At 28.5% G+C, this 27,598-nt stretch overlaps 2 protein-coding genes across 9 annotated transcripts in view; one reads left to right on the top strand and one right to left on the bottom strand.

The window, feature by feature from the left end:
- The window catches only part of LOC127279393 (extracellular sulfatase SULF-1 homolog), a 49,702-nt gene that overhangs the window by 20,879 nt on the left and 1,225 nt on the right, over positions 1 to 27,598 (top strand). For all 5 annotated transcript variants that reach the window (XM_051301715.1, XM_051301716.1, XM_051301717.1 and 2 more), the window contains 2 exons: positions 15,894 to 15,994; positions 27,477 to 27,598. In XM_051301715.1, coding sequence (XP_051157672.1) covers positions 15,894 to 15,994; positions 27,477 to 27,598 — 223 coding nt within the window. The remainder of the gene's footprint in view (positions 1 to 15,893; positions 15,995 to 27,476) is intronic.
- LOC127279396 (cilium assembly protein DZIP1L) lies at positions 547 to 27,563 on the bottom strand. 4 transcript variants are annotated; one of them, XR_007842631.1, is made up of 9 exons: positions 18,290 to 18,639; positions 10,690 to 11,057; positions 10,223 to 10,582; positions 8,533 to 9,633; positions 8,234 to 8,432; positions 7,417 to 8,020; positions 7,200 to 7,320; positions 2,847 to 4,308; positions 547 to 2,518 (listed from the first exon to the last, which is right to left on the bottom strand). XR_007842631.1 is itself a non-coding variant. In XM_051301722.1 (8 exons), exons 1-8 carry the CDS (start codon positions 18,408 to 18,410, stop codon positions 4,021 to 4,023), a joined length of 3,162 nt encoding a protein of 1,053 aa, XP_051157679.1. In that variant the 5' UTR covers positions 18,411 to 18,639; the 3' UTR covers positions 547 to 4,020. The 4 variants fall into 4 exon arrangements, 3 of the variants coding, with proteins under 3 accessions (XP_051157679.1, XP_051157681.1, XP_051157680.1); XM_051301722.1 differs by having other exon boundaries at positions 547 to 4,308; XM_051301723.1 differs by lacking the exon at positions 547 to 2,518 and having other exon boundaries at positions 4,169 to 4,308; positions 7,192 to 7,320.

The following is a 27,598-nucleotide window of genomic DNA, read 5'->3' as shown; positions in this document are numbered from 1 at the left end:
GATAAATTAGCGAACAAATTACATAATCGACTTCCAGATAACGATCTTAATTAAATCGTAGATGAATTCTTCTACTTCTATCTAATGTTAAGTGGCTATTGAAAAAACACATTTTGTAATTGTTCTTCTATCAGAACAAATTACTTTAATAGACTTTAAGACTTTAAGTAAATTTCTAAAAATATTTATTATTATTTATAAATAAAATAAAATATTTAAAAGTTTTATTAAAATAAATTTTTAATCAATTTGTTTATTTAATGAAATAAAAGTTTATATTATATTGGTTTATTATTAGGCCAATAACTAAACCAATGTATAATCCTAATACACACTGAAGTGCATCATATAGAAAATTTACTTTACAGATACTAACTCCAAAGTGTGTTCCAAATTGGAACATTCATTTTCCAATGCTTTATATAGTATTTACTTTAATTTACAGTGTAAGTCTTTAAAATCAAGTTAAGTTCATTTTTTGCTATAATAACACTGTTTGGTGATAATGAAATTGATGAAATAAAATCATTGATGACAGAAGTAAACTTAAAAGTCTTAACATTCATTTATTCTTAAGATCAATGGAGGTATACAATTTACTCTTTAGTGAACGTTCTTGGAAACAATAAACAAGAATGACGCTGTTAAAAAATATGGTACATTCACAGAAAAAAAAACTGAACTCAGAATAAGTCGTGTAGGCGGCTCATTTTGATGTGCAACAAAAATGAACCAGGTTGGTGGCGCTACTGTCTATGTCGTTTAGCATTGGCTCATTTTGATTTGCAACAAAAATGAGATTAGGTTTTTTCTGTATTGCAAAGTTAAAAATAGTCATTCTACAACAAAGACATTGGATCACATACAGTCAATTACAAAAGACGTGCGCTTCTATCAATTTTTCTAGGAATTATCTCTTGTGACCGTTCATCTCTAGAATTTCCAGTCTTATATGATACGCGGGAATTGAGGCGGAAGCGCTTCTACTCAATCGAGATAAATTCCTAGTTCATACAACCAGATTTTTGTGGTGAAATTTGCCTTTGACTACATATATGTTATTCGAACCAGAAAAAATTGTGTTACCTTGACATAGAAAATTGGTTACTACAACCAGGACTGTAGTTGAAAACTAAGTTCAAAAATATATAATATATTAACATAAGCACGACAATTAAATTTACCTTTTGACAGACATACCCATAATTACAATGAACTGCGATCTATTATGAATATCCCATTGTTGACATCCAGATTTCTTTACATTGACATGATCTTTTTATACAGATTGATAAACGAAATTATTGATTGCCCTACATTACTGTCATTGATAAACTTTTCAGTTCCTAGTGTAATTACTAGACATTACTCGCATTATTCTCTGTTTCTTTTCACAGAACAAATTATGGTAATAATTATCATTAATTAACAGACTCAGTAGAGAGGCGAACAGTATCTCCCGTAATGTCAACTTTTTTGATAACAGTTTATCAAGATTCACCTTAGCACTTCGTAGGCTCATCCTGAACTTTAACCAATAATGCGCCTAAATTTATCAACTTGTTTTCTTAAATTTATTCTTAGTTTTAGATCATTCTTTAGTTTTTAAGAGTACTTTGTACGAAAGGGCTTGTCCCGTTTATTTCAATAAATAAATAAATAAGGAAAAGCATCAGTGAGCCAGAGTGCTGCAGGTCCGAGTGTCTGAAAATTATACTCTAAAAGTCAGTAACTAATTGTGGTCGATAATTTTTTCTCTTCTTCTTGTGCTACATAAATATATAGCGAGTATGTCTTCGTAATATTCAGGCCACTTCTTTTCACTCAAATTACAATTATATCAAACATTAATCAGAGTGTAACTCAGTGTTTACCTTTAAATTTCCTTTCAAATTTTGTTTATACTAATTATTCTATCCTAAGTTACCCTAATCTGTGCATCTCATTCTTATTTTTAGGAAATTATAGAAATTACATTGCTCAATTTATAACAAAATAAACATAATATAAAAATGTAAGTTTGGAGTTTGGACTTGGCTCATTTAATAATTATAATTATTTCTCGCGTAATTATTTTAAATTATATTTCGGCAAAACACGGGAAAATGTGTTTATATTTAAGTAACCAAATACAACGTTACAATAAGTAATTCCAAAACCTAGACACTTTGATATTAATTTACGGTGACAATAATATACGCGTAATACTATACGCAAGAGTATTAGTGATTCTTTTTTTAGAAGAATGGATAAAGTTCAGCACCAGGCCCTGTGATCTTAAGGGGGGAACACCAGTTGTAACTCAAAAAATAATGGTTTTTTCAAGAATATTTTCCAAAAGAACAATGAATCTTTTTAAAGAATACTATTTATTAGTTAAAAGTACATGTAAAAAGCTGTAATTTAAAAGAAAAAAAAAATTTTTTTAACAAAAACTTTTGGAGATATGAGCCATTGAAGTGGCGTCTTAAGAAAAAAGGCGAATTGCGGTGACCAGCATTCTGCAAGTATACTTCGTCTGAAATACAAAAATGAAATTGATTTACATTTATTATAAGATTATCTAGTTCGTGATCGAAGGATTTAAAAAAAAAAAAAAATTTGACAAAATGGCGACCTGTCAAAGTCAAAAGTATGATTTTCGTTAAAAAAATACGGTCGATTTTCAGCTATATAAAAAAAAGTTTTGATTAAAAAAAAAAATCCTTCGATCACGAACTAGACTTATATGTGTAAATGAAGCACACTAAATTTTAAATAAATCGGTTTAATGGTATTCGAGTAATCGTGGTCACCGACTTGGAAAATGTCATTTTGAGAAAAACGCATTAAAAGTTTCAACTTACTTTTTTTTGTTCAGAAGAAATTTTGTTTCTAAGTTACAAAGAGTCATCGATTCCTGGACAATATAATAACTCTTCCGCAGTGGTTGCCGTTTCTAAATCATAGGAAAAGGCCATCTGTCGTTAGGGTCAGGTATGGCTGGCCACCTTGTATGAAGCCACGGGACGCGCCGCTGCAGTGTTCTGTATATCTCATTTATTTTTCACCGGATCAACTTTGAAATTTACAGACACATTTCTAAATATGTATACTTTAAGAAAATGCACCAAAAAAAAAATCGATTTTTCGAAAGTTACAACTGGTGTTCCCCCCTTAAGGTTGCATGAGAACAACACCAATCCCAATCCTATTAGCTGAAGCGAACTAATCTCTGCTGTAGTTAAGAAGAAAATGGCTTTCGAGAAAATACTCAGAATTCTCTCATGCAGGGATAACCTGATTTCTCCATGACTCAAAGGATTAAAGGAAAGGATAGAGAGACCTTTAAAGTATTCAAAATATCTGAAAAGGTTCTCTCTGCTGAGTTGCGCGAGAGCAGGGCTTTGATGATGTTTTCGTCATCACGTCATCTCGTTTACTACACTAAAAACTCTGAAGAAAAAAAGATATAGGCGCGGCGCAGTAAAGGGAGATGAGAAGAGGAAGAGTAATGATGGGAAGAGATTGGCGGATCAGAAATGAAATCAGGAGCTATCACCAGGTAGAGACCATTATAACGATCGAGACTTTGACGTATGTCCGTAGTTTGTAATTAATATAATCGCAAAACGCTTTCATGGACACGCTAGACTGACTTTTTCTTATTTATAGAGAAAATGATAAAATAGCAGATTTTTTTATTAGTAATAATTGAATAATTCTAATTTTAACAAAAATTTGTATACTTTTAAAAATACAAGCTACTGCACATAAAACACTTAAACCTTATTCAAACATATAATTTTATTTGTATTTCTCACTATATAAACATTTGATTTGTATAATAATCAATCAATGGCAGTAATTATAACTCATCTGGTTTGTCTTTATAAAAACAAAGAAGATTTCAGGAAGTATTAACATGTCCCATTTCTGTAAATAAATTCTATAGGAACAACGGAATGTTTGTTTAATAGCATATAAACTGAAACACAATGAAAAAAGTATCATACCCATAAAAAACATATCTCAAATTACTTATTCTATTTCTAAAATCTCACTTATATCTAAATCTAAATTATCGTCTTCGGTGTTGAACATTTGACTATCTAATCTACTAGAATTGAAATGATTATTTCCTAAATTACGTGAAGCAATTTGTAAATTTTTATCTTCAGTATGGGTTTCGCAACTTTTTAAAATTAAGTTATCAGTTTTAAAAACGTTTTGAGGAATACTATCATTTTTAACTATTGATTTTAAAGAGGACTTGACCGTGGAAAGGGTTTCTACTGAAATAGCTGGCATCATTCGAACGACATTTACCTGTAACAGAAATTATCTGAATTTAATAATAGCTAAATTATTTGTTTAATTGTTATTGAAATTCAGAGTTTAAGTGGGTTTCAACTTTTGAAAAAATTAATTTTTTGGCTTAAAAAATAGTTCAATAAGTCCCCAATATTGTCCCAAAATTCTAAATCGATTAGAATAATATTCTAAGAGATAGAACTTTCGGAAGATTCCCCGGCGCGGTATAGTCCGGCAGCCAGCGACAAATTTAGGTCGGTCATTTCCTCTCGACTGATACTTTTTCAGATGATAGTTCACATCATAATGCAAACAAATAAAAGCGTTAGTTGGTTGTAAAGTGGTAAGTTATACGTCAACTAGTCATCTGAACATGAAAAAAAATTATTTTTTTAGTGATTTCCTCTCACTTGAAACTTACGCAGATAATAGTTTACAACATAATTTGATGAAATAAAATCGTCAGGAGCAGGGCATTAAAATGCACGCGTTAGTCTAGCCTTTCGTAATTCTAATTCCACAGACTGGAATCAGCGTTCGTGTGCTGAAGACAATGAAAAACGAACTTATTAACAAGACTCAAAAAATCGAGGGTGTACAGGATGAACAGTCCAGGAAAGACTATCGCATTCCGTGTAAAAAAATCTTCTGGAACGTCGAGAGTCAAGCCTGGCGCAAGTTGGAAAGCGTCAAGAATCGCTTGTCTGAAAGGTCTGGCTTGGCCCAGATCTGGTTCTAGACAGTAGATCCAGATAACTAAAAATTTTGTCAGAATATTTAACTTCCCGAATCGCAATTTGTTAAAATACTTAACATTCCGAATTTCCATTTGTCATAATATCTAACTTCCCAAAATTTCAGTTGTCATAATATTTATCTTCCCAAACTTGTATTTGTCAATATATTGTACTTCCCGAATATCCCTTTGTCCAAATAATAAACTTACCTAATCTCTAGTTATCCGAATATTGAAATTCCCAAATTTGCATTTGTCAAAACTTTTAATTCCCCGAACACTAACAATAAGAGAGCATAATTGACACTCGCCAGATACATTTTTTCGAATACAGTTTCTCGTCTGTATTGAATCGGTAAGGTAGAATAGATGTCGCTTCAATTCACCACCTCCTACCTAGTAATACCTAGTAATAGAACATTTAGAGGCACTATTTTTTAATTTTAAAAATTCGTGCGCATTGTACTAGGTTAAACATTTTAGCAAATGGAGATTCAGAAATTTAAACATTCTGACTAGTGGAGTTTTTGTGAATTAAGTATTCTGATCAGTGGATTTTTGGTTACATAAGTATTCGGAGAAATAAGTTCTTGACAGTTAGATATTTTGTCAATTGGGTTTTGGGGAAAATGATGGCGATCCAGACGGGTTCTCACCAGTGTCAGCAAGGTAAATACAATATCATTTTCGATAACTTTAAATAATACGGTACAAGGTCCGTATATTTAAAGTGAAGGCGATCGTTGTCTTATTATGATAAGACGATCTGGGCCTTATTGATGGCGACAGAATTACTCCTGGTATTGCCAGAAATAAAATAATTTTAATTTAAACAATATTGTTTTCAATTTGTTATATATGTACTTTTATATATATATAATGTATTAATAGTGTTTTCACATTTCTTCCACTTTTTTTCAAATGTTCCGGTTAATAACAGAGAAAGAAAACGATCCCCAAATGTAGTCTCTCCATTTATTTTCACTGTTTTTGAGAGATTGTTTTAAATGTTTTTTACGAGGGGTTTCTTACTCAGGAAATCGGGATGCATGAATATGCACCACACGTCAATTAACCGAAATGCAATTAACCAAATTATCTTTTGACAGAATTGTCAAATAACAGAATTGTCATTTGACCGAATCATCACTTAACCGAAAAAAACAAATAACTGAGTTGCCAGAGAATAGAATTCTCAATTAATAGAATTGTCTTTTAACCGAAATGTCATTTAACTGACACCATTTTAGAATTGTGAGTTCACTTTCTATTGAGTATATAGTTTTGTGGGTAAAATAAACCTAGAGGGAGATCTGTACACTTTCTTATATTATAGTGTCCTCTAGGTTTACTTTACCGACAAAACTATATACTCAATAGAAAGTGAACTCACATTCTAAAATGGTGTCAGTTAAATGACATTTCGGTCAAAAGAAAATTCTGTTAATTGACAATTCTGTTAAATAACGTGTCGGTAAAATGACGTTTCGGTTAAGAGTATCGAACGATCTCTGAAATTCTTTGGCATTTAATAATCGCCTTATAAATCGTTCGGTCGAATGACAATTCTGTTAAATGTCAATTCTGTCAACTGAAAATTCTATTAAGTGACTTTTCGGTTCAATGACAATTCGGTTAAGTGACGATTCGGTCAAATGACAATTCTGTTAATAGACAATTCTGTTAATAGACAATTCGGTTAAATGACTGTTTGGTTAATTGACATGTGGTGCATATTCATGCGTCCGAGGAAATCAACGCAGAAGTCCGTTTGGATTCAATTGTATTTTGCGTGGAATCACGTGGAAATCAGTGTGGTGTCCGAAGAAGTATTTGCATGATTTTGTGACTTGTAGAGTGCGCAGATCAGGACAGGTAGAACGAGGATCGTCTATCTCTTTCACTAATCAACATCGTTTAATGAGTGAAAGAGACAGCAAAACAAATTTCTTGTACTATATGATCCAAGATACAGAATATTTGAAAGCTTTGGTATTTTTAAAATACACTTTTCGGTATTCTTTGTTTCTTTCATCCAAATTTATAACAGTGATATAAGAAATTGTTCTCTTGTCTTTCAAAAAGCGTATAACTTTTTTTTGTGTCATAAATTTTCTTAACAGTAAACAATATTCTTCAGTAGAATATTTGGAAAAACTTACTACATTACCTGCTCTTTCATGTTCTTCGATATTTCTTTAATTTCATCGTTTTGGGGTCTCTTTAACATAATATTCTCCATACGTAACGACTTCTCCTGTTGGAATGTTGAATCATTTTCACTTATTATACTGAAAAAAATAAATATTTATAATTAATTTCAAAATTTATATTAAACAAAATGAAGTTATAAATTAAAAACTATCTAAAATTTAAAAATCTACTACCTTGAACTACTAGAATTTGTTTCCTCGATGTCTTCTACATTTGTGTTCATTGTTTCATTTTGAATTAAATTTTTCTCCGGACATTTTCTTAAGTCAAATAATACTTTCTTTTTAATTAAACATCCAACAGAACTCGCTGTCTTCAAAACACTTCTATTATTCTTTGGTGATTTTGATACATTATTCGTATTATGTATATTAGCTGTAACTGCAAAAGAATCCGGCATAAGGTCACCACTTCTTCTATTTCGCATCGAAGAAGAGACATTAGTACTTGTTAAGTCAAAACAAGAATTGGAATTCTCAGATTTTTTATTTCCTCTTCTTGGGGAGTCATGAATGTTTTCACATGAATTTCCGAGTTTTTGAAAGCCACGTGTTATATCTTTAATTTCTTTCATTACTGAATCACTAGTAGATAATTTTCTAGTAGGATGTAAAAATTTTGATTTTAGATGCTTATCTTGTGATTCAACTTGTTTAAATTCTGATTTTTTCTGTTCTTGAATAGCACATTCATTTAGCTTTTGTGGTAGGGAATCTAATTGTTTTAATGGATTTTTCTTCGGTAAATCTTTAGATTGTGACAATGCCATTTGAGTACCTTAAATAGAAAGGAGAATTAAATAATTTTTAAATTATTTCTACTTAAAATATTGTGATGCTCTGCGGTGAAAGGATTGTATTTAACAGAACCGTGGAGCATCATATGTGACGCTCCACGGTGAAAAAGACCTTAAGTTAAGAGCAGCTAAGGTCCCTTTCACCGTAGAGCGTCACATATTGTATTATATTCGAAAACTTAAAGAAAATTTACCACGACGTATTTTTTCGAAACTATGAGGCTTCTGTATATTAAGCGCTCTCTTTGCTTTTGATTTAACATTAGTTATAACTTTGTTTAAGAGAGACTTCTTTACTAATTCACTTCTTTCAGTTTGTTTCTTCTTTCCATATATATTTTGCAAAATATTCTCTAAAAGATTTTCTTGAATTTGACTGTAAGCTACAAATTTCTAAAATATAAAATGTTTATCATCAGTTTCACAATATATATATATATCAACAAAAAAACACCATGCAGTAGAAAATTTAAAAAATTGCCAATATTAATACCTTTGATTTTAATTTTTGCTGATGCTTCAAAATCTCAAACTTCTCTTTATATGTAGCACTTGGAATTCCATTCCATTCAGGATCGATACCCAATTTGCGTAACTCATTATTTAAATTGCTATGCAATTTACTTTTTAGTTCATTTAAATTTAAATTACATTTATTTATTTCATCCGGGTAAGATTTTTTAAACATTAAAGATTCAATTTCACTTTCTTTAGCGTTATTAATATTAAAATCAGAATTTAAAATTTGCGAACGATTTGACATTGGTAATTTACTACTTGATTCTGTATCAGAACTTGATTCTGTGTCAGAACTTGATTCAGATTCACTAGAATATTCAATTTCTTCATCTTTGCGAACATTTTCGTAACATCTTTTTATAGTTCCTAAATTTTCATTTGTACAAACATCCGAACTTTTAAATGACTGTCTATTTTGTGAATGTAATGTTTTTAAATTTGTATTACTCAGATTTTTTTGTCGTAATAATAATTTTTTATTCTTATTTAAATCAATTACATCAGTTTCTTTAGAAAAAGAATTTTTAGTTTCATGTTTTTCATCGAAAACAGGTTTTGTCGAGGAATTGGAAGAATGAACTGGAATAATTGCACGCCTTGGTGCAACTTTAATTCTATCAACTTTTCTTGATAAATCTTTCTTTTTTAATGTATTAAATTCATTTAATTCAGAATTAGATGAACTTTCCGGATCTCTAAATTGAAAATCGAATTTATCATCTCGAAATTGTTGATTACTATTTTTTAAACAATCCGTTTTAGATAATTTAACAACAGTTAGATTTTCAGAATCAGAATGAACTTGTAAGTCAGTAGTTACAGCAACATCTTTTAAGTGAATATTTTTTTTCACAACGAAAACAGACTTTTCATTAAAAGACTTATTCTCTGGGGCATTTGTTTTTGAATCATTTTCAGATATAATTGATTCCTTTATTTTTTGCTTCAATTTTAGCTGAGTACATAAATCTTCTATATCAGCCCGAAGATTATTCTCGAGATGTTTCAATTTTTCCTTACAATCATTGTCATTCTTTTCAAGTTTGTTTTTGGAAGTTTCTAAATCAGATGTAACCTGCATTATACAAAACAATGATGAAAAATAGTAAATATAAAAAAGTTTTTTCTACATGTTTTTGTTAAAATCGAATCCTTATCAGGAGAAACATTTTATTTAAACAAAAAATTTCATAACAAAATTTAGATTGACAAATCCACTAAGACAACATTGAATAATTTCGTAAGAATAAGATATAAATTTATAAAAATGTAATAATTTTCAGATTTTATGCTTAAAACGTTTTTTCTAATGCGAGTTCGATTACCCAAAACATTGAGCCATTAAAGGCCTCAACAATTATATTTAAATATCGCAGGCATGCAAAATTTGGTATCTTTAAATACCAGAAATCGAAATTTAAATTTCGACAATTTGAAGATTAAAGAAAATTACTGAAAACAAAAACTGGGTTTAAAAGAAATTTTGTAGGGTACACATACAAAGAGAATTTTGAGTTAAATATAGTACCGCCACCGCTAAAAATTGTTCTACGTTACCATGCTATTTGTGCTAGGAGCTGGCTAAATTATTGTGCGGTAAGACATCTCAAATTGACGTGTGATTGAATTATTTTTAAAAACCATAAATTTTAAATTGTATAAACCTCAAATTCACCAAATAAAGATGACTTTAAATTTTTTAATTCATTTTCGTGTCTTTTGTCATGCTCTTGCGTTTTCAAATTTTGACAATTTTCAATTGTATATTTTTCACCATTTCCTAAACTATCATTTATAGAAATATCATGTGAAATTTTATTTGAATTACTCCGAATAAGTTTTTCCGTTTGATTTAGTTTTTCTTTTAAAGTCTTAATTTCATTGTGCAATTTTTCAGTCTCAATTCTATACTCCTCATGAACAGATAAAGGCGTAAAGAATGAGTCAGATAAAGTTTGATGACGTCGAGATATGTGAGCTCGAACGAACATTGCCGATATAAATGTTTTTGTACAATGTGGACACTAGAAATAAAAAGGAAATTAATTAATTAATTAAAAAGTAAATTATCATTTACAACTACATAGATAATAATATTATACAGAAAGAGGTAAAATATGTTCATTTTTACTTTATATATTTCATTGTGCAAATAATTAGTCTTGGTTTCTTCTATTTTATTATTATTTTCCTTCAATTTATCTTTTAGAATTCTTTCTTGTTCTTCAGCAATTGTCACGTTTCTTTGTAATGTACAATTTTCTTGTATTTTTTTCCTCAATTCTTCTTTTAATATTAAAACACTTTTATCTAAATATTGTTTACAATACAATAAATATTCTACTGCAAGTTGAGCTAGGCGGAATAACTTAATGAAATTAGGATCATAACTTTTATGATTGAACTCGCGTTCAAAAGAATAGTCAATAATACTGTTTATTGTTTCGTCTACTGTTAAAAAATCTCTTTCTTTGATTACTCGATCAACATCAATGGAACCTAGAAGAAAATATCAGTTAGTTAATTCTACTTAAGAGAAAGCACCGGTAAAATTTCAAAACGCATCATAAAATACGTTGTTTAGGGGTACCAATTTTTTGTCTGGCAATTTTTTTGATGTACATAAAATTATTCTACAGTGTCAAAATTAAAAAAAATATTTTTCATAGTTTTTCAAATTTCAAATCAATTAACTTTTTATAACTTGTTATGAAATTTTGTTTTAGATTTTGAAAAAATATGTATCAACAATAATAATATCAACAATAGTATCAACAATAATTTTTTATTGTCGTTTTTTTATATGAAGATGGCGGTAGAATTTTTTTCTTTTTTTAAAAAAGAAAACTTATTATGTGCATAAAACATCCTATAAAAATGGTGTTTTTTGTTTTTTTCGAAAATTTTTTTTTTAAATTTTCACTTCAATACCTTATTGGCGCGGCTTGCTCCGCAGCGCCAGCAAATTACTCAAATCATCAATACAAACCAATTATATCTTGGAAATTAAAAATAGACCTTAATATTTAGGTCTCCTTATGCAATATTTTCATCAATATTGCTTAATTTTGTAAACATTAATACTCATTTCTGCGTTTTTTTTCCATGTAGAAATTTCTTTTTTTTAAATAATATATGTTGTTTATATTTATATTTTAATTGAGAACCAAATAATTATAATTTTTAATGTCAATGAGTATGTATTTTAAATAAAATTCATAATAACATTATTAACGCAACGTAAAATGTATTTAAATTTCGGGGTGGTTTCTACACAGTAAACTCTATGCAATACATTTGGCAAGTGGTTATTAAAGACACGCAAGGAAATATTTTTTGTTATGCTATTATGGCAATAGTGTTTAAAAGAGGGGATTGAGTTTATATTTAATACAATTTCATAATTTAATATTAAGACAATTTTAACTCGGATGTGATGTGATGTCAAAATTGTCGAAAAAAAGACCGTTTCTATTTCACCCGTCGCGGGCGGACTAATTTAATTCTCTCCAGGGTTGTCACGGAACACTGATTTTAAAATTCCATGATTTTTAAAGGTTTTCCAGACCATTTTTTAAAAAATTCCAGACCCAAATATGAATTTTTAGCCAATTATGACAAAAAATACAAAATCCTTTAATTAAATTATTAATAAAATAATTTATTAGGGTCAGTTGTGGTAAATAGAAACAAGGGGTAAATCGAAACAGTAGTTATTTCAGTTAAATAACAAATTTTAAAAATAAATACGGCCTTAAACTGATGAGGATATTATAAATAAAAGGAGAAATATAAGAGATAAGAGAACTTTATTATATAATTTATGTGCCGGCAACTTTTAGTGTAGCAGCTCGAATGGTGAGCAAAGACTGACTATATTGAGTATATTAAGGAGAAGTACAAGGAGTACAGGCTCGTATAACGAGTCTTAAGAGTTTGTAGCTTGCTGAAACCCCAACACTGCCCCTCAAGCGTAAACAACACAACAATTTACAACAATCTTAGTCCAAACTTCACTAAACAATTTTGATATTTATATCCGGGTAATGCTTTCGTCAAAACATCTGCCATCAACTCAGCTGATTCCATATATTTTATGTTGATCATTCCTCGTTGAATCGCATCTCTGATGAAATGGTGTCTAATATCTATATGTTTGGTTCTTGAGTGATGAATAGGATTTTTTGCTAGTCTTTGAGCTCCTTGATTGTCGTTATAAAGGTCGACAATTTTCTGATTCCAAAAACCAATTTCTTTAAGAAATCTGGTTAGATAAATTGCCTCTTTTGTTGATTCAGTGAGTCCCATGTACTCGGCTTCAGTTGTGGAAAGTGCCACAGTTTGCTGCTTCTTTGTCTACCAAGTTACAGCTCCATTGCCAAGAGTAAATACATAGCCAGTGTAGGATCTTCTATCTTGATTACAACTGGCCCAATCCGAGTCAACAAAGCCTTCCAATTTATTTGAGCCTTTTTTATAAGTAAGCCCCAAATTAGTTGATCCACGTAAATAGCGTAGAATCCTTTTTGCTCCAATCCAATGTCGTTTATCATAAGAATTATTAAATTGACTAAGATAATTAACTGAAAAAATGATGTCGGGTCGTGTACCAACAGCTAGGTACATTAAACTTCCTATCAATTCTCTAAAAAGGTAATGGTCAGAATCTTCTGGTAGATCATCTTCTTCTGAAAATTTTGTGTTTGGATCCATAGGCGTAGAAATAGGTTTTGAATCCTCCATCTTGAACTTCTTGAGAATTGCTTCGATATATCCGCTTTGTGAAATTGTTAATAAATCATTTTGTTGATTAAATGCCATGCCAAGACAATGTTGGATTCTTCCAAGGACAACCATTTCAAAACATGACTTTAAATTTTGTTTAAAATGATTAATCCATTCTAGATCGTTGGAAATGATGATAAGATCATCAACATGTACTGCAACAATTAATGATCGTCCTTGATTATTACTGACATATACACAAATATCGGAATTGAATGGTTTTAATCCGAAAGCTTTCAATTCTGCAGTCAATCGTTTATGCCATTGATATCCAGCCTGCTTCAAGCCGTATAAAGATTTTTTCATTAAACATACTTTATTTTCTTCTTCGAATTGTTTTAACATATATGATGCTGAGTTTTCTTCCAAATTTTCCTTTTTTGTAAATTTTCTTTCATTGCAATCTCAGGTAACAATTCTTGAAATAATTCAGGAATCTCCATAAAAACTTCTTCTTCAAGGTTACCATTTAGGAAAGCAGTAGTTATATCGACTTGATGAATGATCATATTATTCTCAACAGCTAAAGCCATCAACAATCTGACTGAACTAAGACGTACTACTGGTGCAAAGGTCTCATTGAAATCGAGACCAGGACGTTGTGAGTATCCTTTTGCAACTACTCGAGCTTTCCGTTTTTCTAATTCTCCATTAGCATTATACTTGTTTCTTAAAACAAGTCTGGAACCAATGATGTTTCGATTTGCAGGTCGATCTGTTAAGATCCAAGTTTTATTTTTTATGAGTGCATCGAATTCACTTTTAATTGCACTTTTCCATTCTTCTGTTTCGTCCCCTGTGAGGGCTTCTTTTAAGGACACTTCGGCTATATTCGCACATGGAAAATGATCATCACTTATAGCGAACTTACTGAAGTTGTAAATCTTCTTAGGTCTTCCCCTTATTCCAGTTTTGACAAGTCGAGGTCGTCCAGGTAATCTTTGACGTTTTTCATTATTTTCAGGTTCAAATCCAAGAAAATCTTCATCTTCTTCATCTTCATGATCAACAAAATGATCATTTATATTAGTATCTGGTAACACTTTTGATTGTGTTTGTGATTCTTCAATGTCCTTCCATTCTAAATTTTTATTTTCCTGTTTCGGGTCATCCTGATGATCCTTCGCAGAATCTTCATTTCTAATTTCTTTTTCCAAAGGTGACTTCGGTAGAAAATCATTGAGGAAAACTGCATCTCTAGTGATGTATACCTTTTTTAGTTCCGTTAACCAAACTCGATACCCTTTGCTTTCTTCTGAATATCCTAGGAACACACATTCATATGTAACCTGATGAGGATATTAGAAATAAAAGGAGAAATATAAAAGATAAGAGAACTTTATTATATAATTTATGTGCCGGCAACTTTTAGTGTAGCAGCTCGAATGGTGAGCAAAGACTGACTATATTGAGTATAATAAGGAGAAGTACAAGGGGTACAGGCTTGTATAACGAGTCTTAAGAGTTTGTAGCTTGCTGAAACCCCAACATAAACCTTGAACCTTAGAGTTTTTATTTTTTTTATTGCATAAAAAATTGAAAATTAAAGAAGACACCCTTTCACTTTTTTGACTCGCATTTGGAAAAAAATAAACTAAAAATTCATATTATTAATTATAATTATTATCTCTTATTAATACTACAACAAAAATCAACTTTAATTTTTTCATTTTACAAAATTCAATTAAAAATAGGAGACTGTTTCTATTTACCCCTAAAAACTGGAAATTCGGGGTAAATAGAAACAGAAATTTCAACAGTATTAGAGAGAGAGAAAACTGTTTCTATCAACTACAACACTATTTTTAGCATTATAAAAATGCATTGAAAATAGTATTCATCTATATTCTCATCAGTACATACTATTTAACATGGTTTATTTTAAAACTTATGTAATGCATTATTATTTATTAGTTAGAATTATTTTATAACTAACACCATTTTTTACGTAATTCTTTGTATTTTTTAACATTTGCATACTTCAAATTAATTTTTTCTTAAATTTTCTAAGAAATAATGACTGTTTCATATTTACACCTAAATTTTAGCAAAGTTGAAAAATTTAGGGGTAAATAGAAACAGTTGATTATTGCGAATTAATGATACCCATATTTACTACAACCCCATAAAATTGTTTCACGGAAGTTAAATAATAACTCAATAAACAAAAAAACCGAAAGTATTGCGATTTAAAAGAAAAAATTTATATTATTGGTGAAACTTAGCAAATCTGTTTCTATTTACCCCAACTGACCCTAATAATTTCATATTCATGCTCGATTCAAAATATTTCTTTTACGTAATTTTATAAAGACAGCTACACCGTGTTACGCAAAAGAAAATATTTGACCAATAGAAACTAAGATTTAGAAACGCCATATTGATTTCAACTCTTAAATTTAAAATCGAAAAGTTGTAATGACGACTTGAAAACTTAAGATTTTTCGATTCACATATATTGGAAATTAAATTTTTAGAACGAGATTTTATAAAATTTTCTGACAATTCCAGGTTTTCCAGGACTGAAAAAAAATTCCATGAAAATTTCAGGTTTTCCAGGTCCGTGGCAACCCTGCTCTTCACGGTGTTCAGGAAGCCTGAAAGTTTCGACCAAAAATGACGAGCAAATCGGCAAACGGGGATGTTTTAAGGTAAGATTGGACATTACAAATCCATTTGAATTGAAATCCTTGCTGATCGTTTAAGCGAGCTACCACAAAATTAGTTCCAAATGTTGAAATTTAGAGTTTAATTTTTTATAAAATGCAACTTAACACAAAAGATTGTTATAAATATTAGTATATACATGCTTTTAAATGTATAAATATAAACACTTAAACATATTTGTGTACATAGTGCTTTATACTTATGTACATTGATATATTATATTATAAATATTTACGAAAATTGACTATATTTTATGAAAATAATTGTTTTGTAAGTTTATATCTTTCTTTATTGTATTATGTTATTCTTTTATTGTACATCTGTCAATTCAGAAGTTTTTCTAATCACAATTTGGAGCAAGCTAACGAATTTAAAAAAAAGTTGGTAGTATGATACCAAAAGGGCGAAAAAATAGCCATCTTTAAGAATATTTTTCAAAGAATTTCAGTTGAAAATCCAAAACTTACTTAGAGCGTCCGGAAAGCCTTCAGAGAAGCCACACGGAAAACAAAACCTCGAATTACTCGAATGACAAAATATAGTGGAAGCCTTTAGAAAAGCGAAAAATCGGACTTAATATGCTTCTTGATAGATTTCTACTGATATTTAACTTATTTGTCGACTATCCTAACGCTTCAATTAGGCTTTTTACTCAACTTCATATAGCATAAGATTTTCGACTGGAAAGTTGTTAATTTATTAGAATGAAATCTCCATCGGATTAGGTAAATTTTAAAGTAAAAACAAAAATTCTAATTTTATAAAAATATCGATTTTCATGACTGTTGCAAAAATTTACAAATTATCAAATTTAAATTTGACAAGAAAAAATAAATCGGTAAAAATGAGAAAAAAACCGGGAATTTTGTTGAACGAAATTAGTAGAATCCCTATTTTTGGATGTACACACATAAAAATGTTAAAATATCAATATCCATAATCTAATAAATCTTGTAAGAGTACTTACTTTTGAATAAATAATGCATTTTGAAATTCGAAATTAATTGACAGATGTATAATAAAAGAATAATATAATACAATAAGGAAAGATATAAACTTACAAAACAATTATTTTCATAAAATATAGTCAATTTTCGTAAATATTTATAATATAATATATCAATGTACATAAGTATAAAGCACTATGTACACAAATATGTTTAAGTGTTTATATTTATACATTTAAAAGCATGTATATACTAATATTTATAACAATCTTTTGTGTTAAGTTGCATTTTATAAAAAATTAAATTCTAAATTTCAACATTTGGAACTAATTTTGCGGTAGCTCGCTTAAACGATCAGCAAGGATAAAAATATGTTTTACGAAATAGTCTGTCTGTTTGTCTGTATGTCCATTGGTATAACTGAAGTTTTAAAAAATATTATTCTGTTAAAACTGTACACTCATCCACTCTAAAAAAATTAAAAATTTTTTAATGTACTCTTTACTTTTGCTATTGCATCTTTCTAATTTTCGAGCGTGAAACGCGAGTGCCGTGATGAGAATGTTATTCTTAAAGTCAAAGTACTTTAAGAAAATGAAGTTTAATTTATAAAAACCAAAAATTTCACTTATATATCAATTGTACAAATAATTTTTAGGAATAAAAACATGAGGGCGAAACCTCATATAAAATTAAATTTTTTTTCCCTTAAAAATTCATTTTCTACAAAGTTATTTTTTAAAATGTTTAAAAATGTTCAATTAATTTTTTCTTTTTCTCAATTGAAATTAGTTCAAAGCGGAACTTTTGTTTTTGTACTTATTTTAACTCTGTGTGTCATTAATTTAACTCTTTTTAATAAAATCAATAAAAATAATTTCATTATACCCCTCTTTTTTAATTCAAAATTTAGTTAAATCAACTACAAAAACTGAAACAACTACAAAATCTCATTCTACCAAATGGATTCTTGGTTCATTTAACTACATTCTTATAGTAATTAATACAATTTTTACATTTAATTGAAGAATTTTTGAAGTAGTTAAAAAGTAATTAATGCTACTAACTTTTTTGAATGCAATAGACAAATTTAATAAATTTACAGATTTACTTTTTACAGTTTTCTTAAAAATAGTGAGATATTTCTATGTTTTATCGTATAGTAGAATTTCGTAATTTTTTTTGAATTGAGAAAAATTTAGGTTAGATTTCACAAACTAATAATTATTTTAGATTCATATAAATTAACGAACAGGCTAAATAATTTTTTTTTTATCTTACAAATATTGAAAATTTTATTTATAAATTAACACTCTATATATAAAAACATACCTATTTTATTCCAGTCCACTTGATGTTTACTACTATTTGTTGTAAAATAAAATCCAGACTCCTTAGCAAGTTTTGGAAAATCGTGACACCAATGTGTTGCCACACGAAATGAAAGAGTCATATTGTTAAATTTATTTCTAAATATTCAATTTATTAATTTCTATTATTAGAAATATGACATTGAATATTATCTTAAAAAACCACAAACATCAGATTTGTTATTGTTGACATTCTAAAAAAATGTTTCCGGCAATTGACAGGATAAGGCCTTATCACAGTTATAATGCAAGTCAATTAGGGTCAAAGCACAGTTTTAGAAACGTTCGCAGGGTTGTGCCATAAAGGAGCATTCACACCTAGGTTAGAATAAAATTTTAAAACATATAAATTTAATTTCTTCTTGTATTATATCTTCAATGTTTTGCTTCCTCGTGGAGGAAGCTATGTAGTCCTTTCGTTTATAAACTTTTTAAAAATGGTGAAAACAAATTTTCCTCTATATAGAAACATGTTATATGAGATCCTGATCAATTGTCCGGATGTATGTATGTGTGTGTATGTGTGTGTGTGTGTGTATGTGTGTGTGGATCGTTTTTGTGAACACGATATCTTTAACAGGTTTTAATGGATTTGGATAAAATTTGGTAGGCTTATTTAACACATTAATCTCTCAAAAATGACGAGAGGATTTTTAAAAATACCCCAAAAAAAAAATTTTATCGTCTTTTTTCCAAAAATTTTTTTTTAATTGAAAAAATTTTTAAATCGAAAAATTTAAGGTAATATATAATATAATCGTCTTCTTTATGTCAAGATGAATCGATTGATATATATAAAGTATAGATTTGATTGAAATTTAAAGAATTAAAGAAAGTTAAAAAATCAAAAATTCTCATTTTAGCTAAAAAATGATGTGTTTATTTAAATTCATGTTTATATATGAAATAATTTTATTCCCTGCATTGAAACGAATTGGTTGGTATATATAAAGTATAGATTTGATTTAAAATTTGAGAATTAATAAAAATTGAAAAATCGAAAATTCATATTTTAGCTAAAAAATTTTGTGTTTTTTTTAAATTCAAGTTGATGAATAAAATAATTGTATTCCTTGCATTAAAACGAATCGATTCGTATATATAAAGTTTATGTTACACTCAAAATTAATTAAAATTTTCTTTATTTTTCAAAAAATTTAATTAATTTAAAACATTTTTAACTCGAAATTTTTTAAATCAATCAATTGAATTGGACAAATTCATTGCTTCCTTCACGAGGAAGCGAATTTTTTGCTTCACACAATGAGGAAGCATAATGTTTATGAAATAAACATAAAGGACCCCCTCCTTGTTTAAACAAGTTTCCACTGAACTCTATATATCTGGAATGCTGTCTGCCATTGAAAGTTGGGAAACGAGAGAGAGGGCTGATTCTTGTATTCCCCTCTTTGTCGGTACAGGTCCATTAGAAAATATTTAACAAGGTACTCCAGTCTTGAAATACATAATATATATACGTATACTTATAAATATACACATAGATAAACAATGACAGAAACGTCATAAAATTAATATCAGATGACGATATGGGGCATTCTATGGGAAATTTTCATTGAAAATTTTATTTTTCCGTAACATTTTTTTCGAAATCTATATGAAAAATAAGGAAATACGTATTTTTTTATTTTTTTATTTGATGAAAATGAAGGAAGTTATGATTTTTTGAAATTTAACGTCAACGAAGAAAGTGTGTTTTTGGAACATTTTTTAATCTACTGTACTAAGAAATTAAAAATTATGCTATATATGAAATTTGTTCATTTTTGCTCAAATTTTTTAAATATGTGCTCAAAAATAACGTACCTATAACAGAAACAACAAAAGAGTTGAAATTAAACTTATAAAGTGAGTTTTCTCTAACGAGGCACTTTCGATTTTTAATTTTTTTTTGCATTACAATCTCTGATGACTGAAGAATTTTTTCCCCTATCTGCGAAAGTGGTACTTTTAGTTTTTAATTTACTATTTACAATTTTTAAGCTTAAAGGCGCACTCACACCTTTTGGCTGCCTGCCTGCAAGAAGGTGTAACAATAAGGAATAACAGAGATACTAAATTCAAATTTGAATTTTCTCTCTCTGTTACTTCTACACGTTGCCATGACAACTCCTGCAGGCAGGCAGGCAGCCAAAAGGTGTGAGTGCGCCCTTAAGCAACGATTTTTAGTATGTTTTTATGAAAATTAAAAAAAACAAATGAATGTTAATGGAAAAAGGTTATATTTGTAGAAAAAATGCTTAAATTCTGTGAGCCGTACTAAAAAAATTATAAATAGTAATTTAAAAACTAAAAGTACCACTTTCGCAGATAGGGGAAAAAATTCTTCAGTCATCAGAGATTGTAATGCAAAAAAAAATTAAAAATCGAAAGTGCCTCTTTGGAGAAAACTCACTTTATAAGTTTAATTTCAACTTTTTTGTTGCTTCTGTTATAGGTACGTTATTTTTGAGCACATATTTAAAAAATTTGAGCAAAAATGAACAAATTTCATATATAGCATAATTTTTAATTTCTTAGTACAGTAGATTAAAAAATGTTCCAAAAACACACTTTCTTCGTTGACGTTAAATTTCAAAAAATCATAACTTCCTTCATTTTCATCAAATAAAAAAATAAAAAAATACGTATTTCCTTATTTTTCATATAGATTTCGAAAAAAAATGTTTCGGACAAAAAAAAATTTTCAATGAAAATTTCCCAAAGAATGCCCCATATTGTTTTATAATTTAAAAATTTTTATTTTAAATATTGGAAGAGGGTCCCGATGATAAAAACAGACATAGATAATAATATATGTATATAAAAATAATAATAAGACATTTTCATTTTTATGAAAGGAGGAAATTTGAAATTTATTCAACTGAATAATAAAAGAAAGTTATAATGTCCAATTTTAACGAATTACACGTGGTAAAACAAAATTGTTTTATATAGTTTTTGACGCAATGTAACCTTATTTCCTCTAGGAAATATTGAAATTTTTGAGTTCGTTTAAATTTACAATATACTGAAATGATATTTTGCCAGAGGGAGAGAATATATCTGCTTCTGCAAATATATTACGACAGAACTTAATCATATGACAGGGATCCAGTATAGCATAAATTTTTGAATTTATTCGTGGGTGATCGAAATATGTTTTCATATTGAGAGAAAAATCACAATTCAAGTTTTCAAAAGTACTGAAGTTTGTAGCAGTTCCGCGTCGCAAGTAATTGATCGTACAATTATACCAACATCATACAGCTTATCTATTTCAGCCAGTATTAATTTACTTTGGTTACTAGCAGTAATACCTTTTTACAAAAAAATGAGAAATAGGAATTTTAAATTTTGAATTGTAAGATACAATTTGAAAAGCTAGAACTTCTTCAGCTAAATCAGTCTTATTGTATTGCACACCTAAATCTTCTCTACCGTAATCGACACAGTCTCTATAACAATTTTCCTTTTCATCAACTGCTAACTGTGATCTAATTGACATAGAATCAATTATCAAGTCGACGTTTTGCCTAGAACCGGATTTTATAAACTCAGTTTTTAAAATGTTAAAAACGCATTCCAAGAATCCAGCTTCGCATGATGTTTAACTAATCCAGGAACGTATCGTGGATTCATGTGGTAAATTGAGCCTGCTTCTTACAAAGTGGTACGCTTTTGGAGAATATAAATATAACGTTGAAGCAAACTCTTTCATCTTTTCTGAATAGCGTTTTTTCGTTTTAGATACTTTTTCGTTATACAACTCGTTTTTAAACAAATCTAGTTTAAAATCAGTAAATCTATGTAATAGCACTTCTTCTAATGCATCTGAACAATTTTTTTTTCCTTTCAATAATTTCACTAGTTCGGTAACACTGGAGAGCTTCATTTCTCTGCGTCGAAGACGTAGTTGTGCATTTTTTATTTTTTGTTCCATTTTATATCTCTTTTCGTTTGTAGAAGTAAATGTTGTTGACGTTTGTACAGACATGTCCTACAATAATTATAAATAATTATCTAAACAAGTTATATAATTTTACACGTCAAAGTAAAACAATAAATAATTATATATACCTTAACAGTAGTCTTTTGATTTTGCATATCTTCAGACGATGTTCCCTCAGTTATCTGTGTGCAGTAAATAATTTATAAATAATTAAAATTTTTATTTAGTAAAATTCTTATTAAACAAAAAATTTATACTTAGCCAAATAGGAGAATTTTCATTTACCAAATTTTAAATTGTCCGAATTTTAATTTATGCGAATTGTCATTTGATAGAATTTTTGAAATATGAAATTTTCATTCGATAGTAATTTCATTGTTAAAAATTGTAAAATATTAAGTTAATAATAAAATAAAATCACAACATTAATATATTCAAACTATGTAGAGATTATCCACGCGTCCCGTAATTTTTGAAGAAAATATTTCGAAAGAATTATTTTCAAATATAGATATATTGCTTTTTAATTAAATGTTACAAAAGTTTTAAAATCATTATTATACTTACATCTGACAACGCGTGAAATTCAAAAATACTAGGTACGGCATCTTTCTTTAAACAAAACTTTTTTGCACCATTTAATGAGGCGAAATCAGATTTGCAAAAATGATTGCTGCAAATAAAGGAATATTTTCCAATTTTCCCTTTGCTTGGTACAACAGCCATCCATAGTTGCAACAATTCTTTATTTTTAAATGGAAAACTGGAACCACAATCATATCACACGTAATATATTTTGTATATATCTACAAATATTTCAAATAACTAACATGCAATCATACCCGAAAAATCCTATTTTGTGCCCTCTTACAGCTCCGTCACTAAAAGATTTACAATTTTTTACACAGCACCCTATAACCATTTTTAATAAAAAAATTTACTTTTTAAACTCATTAAGAAAACGTCAAGTATACGTGAACATGACATATTATTGTTTTGTAAACACAGTTAAACAGCAAAATTTTGGAACGTATTGTACTACGCCTGCACAGTTTAACCAGAGAAGGAGAGGGATACAAGAATCAGACCTCTCTCTCGGTTCGCGACCATCAATGTCAGAACAGTATTCCAGATATACAAATAAAGTTCAGTGCAAGTTTCTCAATAACACCATCAACGAAGAATTGCATTGCGAAAAAAAGAATTCCGCTCTCTCAAACATGAGGCATGAGTTAGAAAAGAACATTATATATTTGTGTCCTTTTCTAACTCTTGCCTCCTAACGGTTTTTACGAAGTTTATTGTGCGCTGACCTTAACAGATATCACATTTCAGACATTATACTTATTTTATTATATATTTAAATGGTATTTAAGTGTTTATAAAACAAAATAAACAATATAGTGTAAATAATGAATTTTCTTAAATCTCTAAGTTCATTAGGTAGTAAAAAATTTAAAGTAATTGCTTATCCTAAAATTTTATGGAAACCTATGTCTTTTAATTCCAAAAAAGAACTTCCAAAATCAAAAATTTCTGAGGAAATTAAAAATAATTTTTTAGGTTATACTTTACTGGTAAGATTGTTTATATTTTTTAAAATAAAAAAAAAGTAGAGTTATGCTCTCTGAAAATCGATAGTTGATGTAATATAATAATAATAATAATAATAATAATAAAATAAAAATAAATAAAAAAATAATAAAGTGGAATACATTAAAAGGAATTAAAGTATTATTACTATGATAATAGTTTTCGGTATTCGAAAGTTTTCACAAAACCCAGTTAAAATTTTAGTCACTGATAGGAACAGAAAAGAATTCAATTTTATGAGAAATGTCTTTGATCTCGGGAATTCAAATGTGTGGACAAAAACGTAATTCAAAAGTATTTACTATGTAGTAAATAACAATGGAGTGGTGGAATTTTTCAATACTTTTTAATCTAAGTCTTCTTACCAGGTTCCCTCTTCGGGTACGGAACCCTAAAAATTTGGTGTTACATATCAATAATTTAATATTTTTAATTGCATTTAAAAGTAAAGTCCTAAATAAATACATACATTATACATTTATATATGTACACTACCGTCGGAAATTATCGGTATGGCTAACGTGCGATGAGTAGAAATTTGGTGCTGACTTTAAAGCAAGATATTTTAAGTTAGAAAAAAGAAAGAGACTTCTAACTTAGATGGTTAGAAAGCTGATAAAATTCTGCTTCTCAATGTATATCAAGAAATTTTTTTTCTTTTTTTTTTGGTATTTATTACACCGAAAAGATTTCAAGGAAAAATTATGCAATTTTCTACTTTCGTACTAATGTTTTTTGACTCCTGGCATAATCTAGAATAATGTATGGAAAAATTTGACAATTTTACAACATAATCTTTAAGATCTCAGCTTTAATTTGCATTTTTGAAACTTAAAAAATGTTTTATGGTTCCTGAAATATGTTAAAAAAAAATAGGTTAAAAAAAACCTGGTAAGAAGACTTACATTAAAAAGTATTGAAAAATTCCACCACACTTTTGAATTACGTTTTTGTCCACACAGCACCTTTTTAACCCAATCTTTAAGTTTTTAGCTTTAACTTGCTTTTTGAAAAAGTAAAAAATGTTTTGTATTTCCTGAAATATGTTAAAAAATGATTGACGGCTGAGTTGTAGGAAAACATGCTCGGACCTTTTTTAACATATTTCAGGAACCACAAAACATTTTTTAAGTTTCAAAAATGCAAATTAATGCTAAGACCCTAAAGATTATGTTGTAAAATTGTCAAATTTTTCCATACATTATTCTAGATTATGCCAGGAGTCAAAAAACATTAGTACGAAAGTAGAAAATTGCATATTTTTTTCTTGAAATCTTTTCGGTGTAATAAATACCAAAAACAAGAAAAAAATTTCTTGATATGCATTGAGATGCAGAATTTTATCAGCTTTCCAACCATCTAAGTTAGAAGTCTCTTTCTTTTTTCTAACTTAAAATATCTTGCTTTAAAGTCAGCACCAAATTTCTACTCCTCGCACGTTAGCCGTACCGACAATTTCCGATGATAGTGTATATTTAGCACAAAAAATTAAAATTGTTTAAAAATAAATTTTTTTTAAAAATATTAATAAATTTTGAAACATAACAACGAATCCTTATACTATTTTTGAGTTCTCTACAAAATTTTAATTCAATCTATCAAGTATTTTGCGAGAAAACCTATACGGAGAATATTTATATGTAAAATAACAGGTCACATGACTAAATAAAAAAAATTTCTTGAGAAACAATTGGCCAATTTAAAAACAAATATAGGATCTTTTTGTTTTGGAATGTAGTATTCAAAAATAATTTTTATTTTCACAAATTTTTATTGCTTCCTCATGAAGAAAGCATTGTAATACTAAAAATTTTTAAATTTCATTTTTCACATATATGTAGGGTCAGTTGGGGTAAATGGGGACAAGAGGTGTTGGAGCTTAATTTACAGTTTTAAAATTAAGTTTAACGTCAATATTTTAACCTCAGATCACCTATAAGAGGTTCCGAGTATTGCCAAGCTTTTATCTTGACAATTATCAGCTCATTTACCCCAAGAATTTGAAAACTCGAGGTAAATGGGGACTGCTTTTTATTATTAACCAAATTGACGAAAATCGAAAATTCAAGTGAATTTCTGTTATGGAAATCATAAGCAGGGTGTCCAGCGGTCAGGGAATTTAATTAAAAGTCAAGGGAACTTTTTAAAAATTTACCAAAAATGACAAAGCTGAAGTACGCAACGTTTATGATAAACGATTTTTAAAGAAATAATTTTTTAAAATAAAAAATTCTATAATTTTTTGCCTAAAAAATATTTTTTTATAATTTGTTGATTAATGAAAACTACAAAAAATATTTTTTTAGGCAAAAAATTATAGAATTTTTCATTTTAAAAAATTTTTTCTTTAAAAATCATTTATCATAAACGTTGCCCTACTTCAGCTTCGTAAAAAATGAACATTTTTATGAATTTTTAAAATTTTTCGGTACAAGAAAAAGTTTATAATGCTAATAAATAAAATGTTTTTTATTCTCTTAAAAATACTTTAATATTTCATATTTTTCATTTGTTTAATATTCATTATTTATTAAAGAAAAGTTGGAAAAAGGTTAGGAAAAAGTCAGGAAATTTTTTTTGTATTTCTTGCTGGAAACCCTGATAAGGAATAAGAAAAAATTTTTGTATGATTTTTAAGTCCGTTTTTTTCAAATGCGAGACAAAATACTGAAATACAAAAAAAATAAATAATAGACAAACAAATTTATTCAATTTATAAGAAAATTTTTAAGTTTATCCGCCATATTACAAATTTTTTTCAAGTTTTTTCATCTCTTAATCCGTTGCCTGTCGCTGACGCATATATGCGCAAAACTAAAATTTATTGTACAAGAGTGCACTTGACGAATAGCGCAACTTATAAAAAGTGATTTAAAAAATCTTAAATATTCCTGTAACTGGTTACTCGGCGGATCCAATATGGCAATAATCGAATTCGAACATTTTTAAGAATTTGAATCCGCCATTTTGAATTTTGAAAAAACTAATGTTAGATTCGTAATCAACAACCCTAAAAACCTTAGTATACCAAGTTTCATGAAAACCTGTTAAAATTTTTTTCAACACACTTTTGGCCCAAAAAGTGGAAATCTTGTCGACAGCCAAGGGGTTAATACAGAATATACTTAAGGAAACTTTTTTCTTAAACCTTTCTTAGAAACTATGCTGTCCCCATTTACCCCAAATTTTAGGAAATTTTCTAAATCTTAGGGTAAATGGGAACAGTCAGTTTCATGCTTTTAAAGCTTATTTAAATTTTTTCCTGCTGCATAAAATTAATCCTGGAAATGTAAATACCAATTAAAAAAAAAATAAACCTGCAAATATTACCTTTTAGAGAAACTTACGTAATTTGTGAAAAATAGGTATTTTGTCCCCATTTACCCCAACTGACTCTATTTACTTACATTTTTTGATATCAGAACTACACTCACATTTTGTTGAGTTTTTTTTTTAGACCTATTAGCTAATATTTTAAAGTTGGTTTTAATCAATGATTTTATACTGCAGTTAAAAATGATTTTATATTGAAAATAATTGACATTTTGAAAATTTTAACTGATTCGCTTATAAGATATTTTGACCATATAATTGAATTTTTTTTTAGATTATACCTGTTTTTACTTTTTGCCTTGGTACATGGCAAATTAAAAGGCGTAAATGGAAATTAAACTTATTGGACGAAATACACAACAAATTTAATTTAGAACCTATAAATTTACCTAATAA

The sequence above is a fragment of the Leptopilina boulardi genome, unplaced genomic scaffold, assembly GCF_019393585.1.
Source record: "Leptopilina boulardi isolate dan_hultmark-lab unplaced genomic scaffold, ZJU_Lbou_2.1 LbouV2_216, whole genome shotgun sequence".
Classification (NCBI taxonomy): domain Eukaryota; kingdom Metazoa; phylum Arthropoda; class Insecta; order Hymenoptera; family Figitidae; genus Leptopilina; species Leptopilina boulardi.
The sequence above is the reverse complement of the archived record's forward strand: the minus strand, read 5'-3'. Positions and strand labels throughout refer to the sequence as shown.

What these genes read in the sequence shown, in the direction of transcription:
- LOC127279396 (XM_051301722.1), bottom strand. Translation starts at nt 18,410, where the DNA reads ATGACTCTTTCATTTCGTGTGGCAACACATTGGTGTCACGATTTTCCA. An exon ending in AGCAAAAATTAAAATCAAAG is followed by an intron (nt 8,433 to 8,532) that starts GTATTAATATTG and finishes TTTATATTTTAG; the next exon opens with AAATTTGTAGCTTACAGTCA. An exon ending in TTTCGAAAAAATACGTCGTG is followed by an intron (nt 8,021 to 8,233) that starts GTAAATTTTCTT and finishes TTTCTATTTAAG; the next exon opens with GTACTCAAATGGCATTGTCA.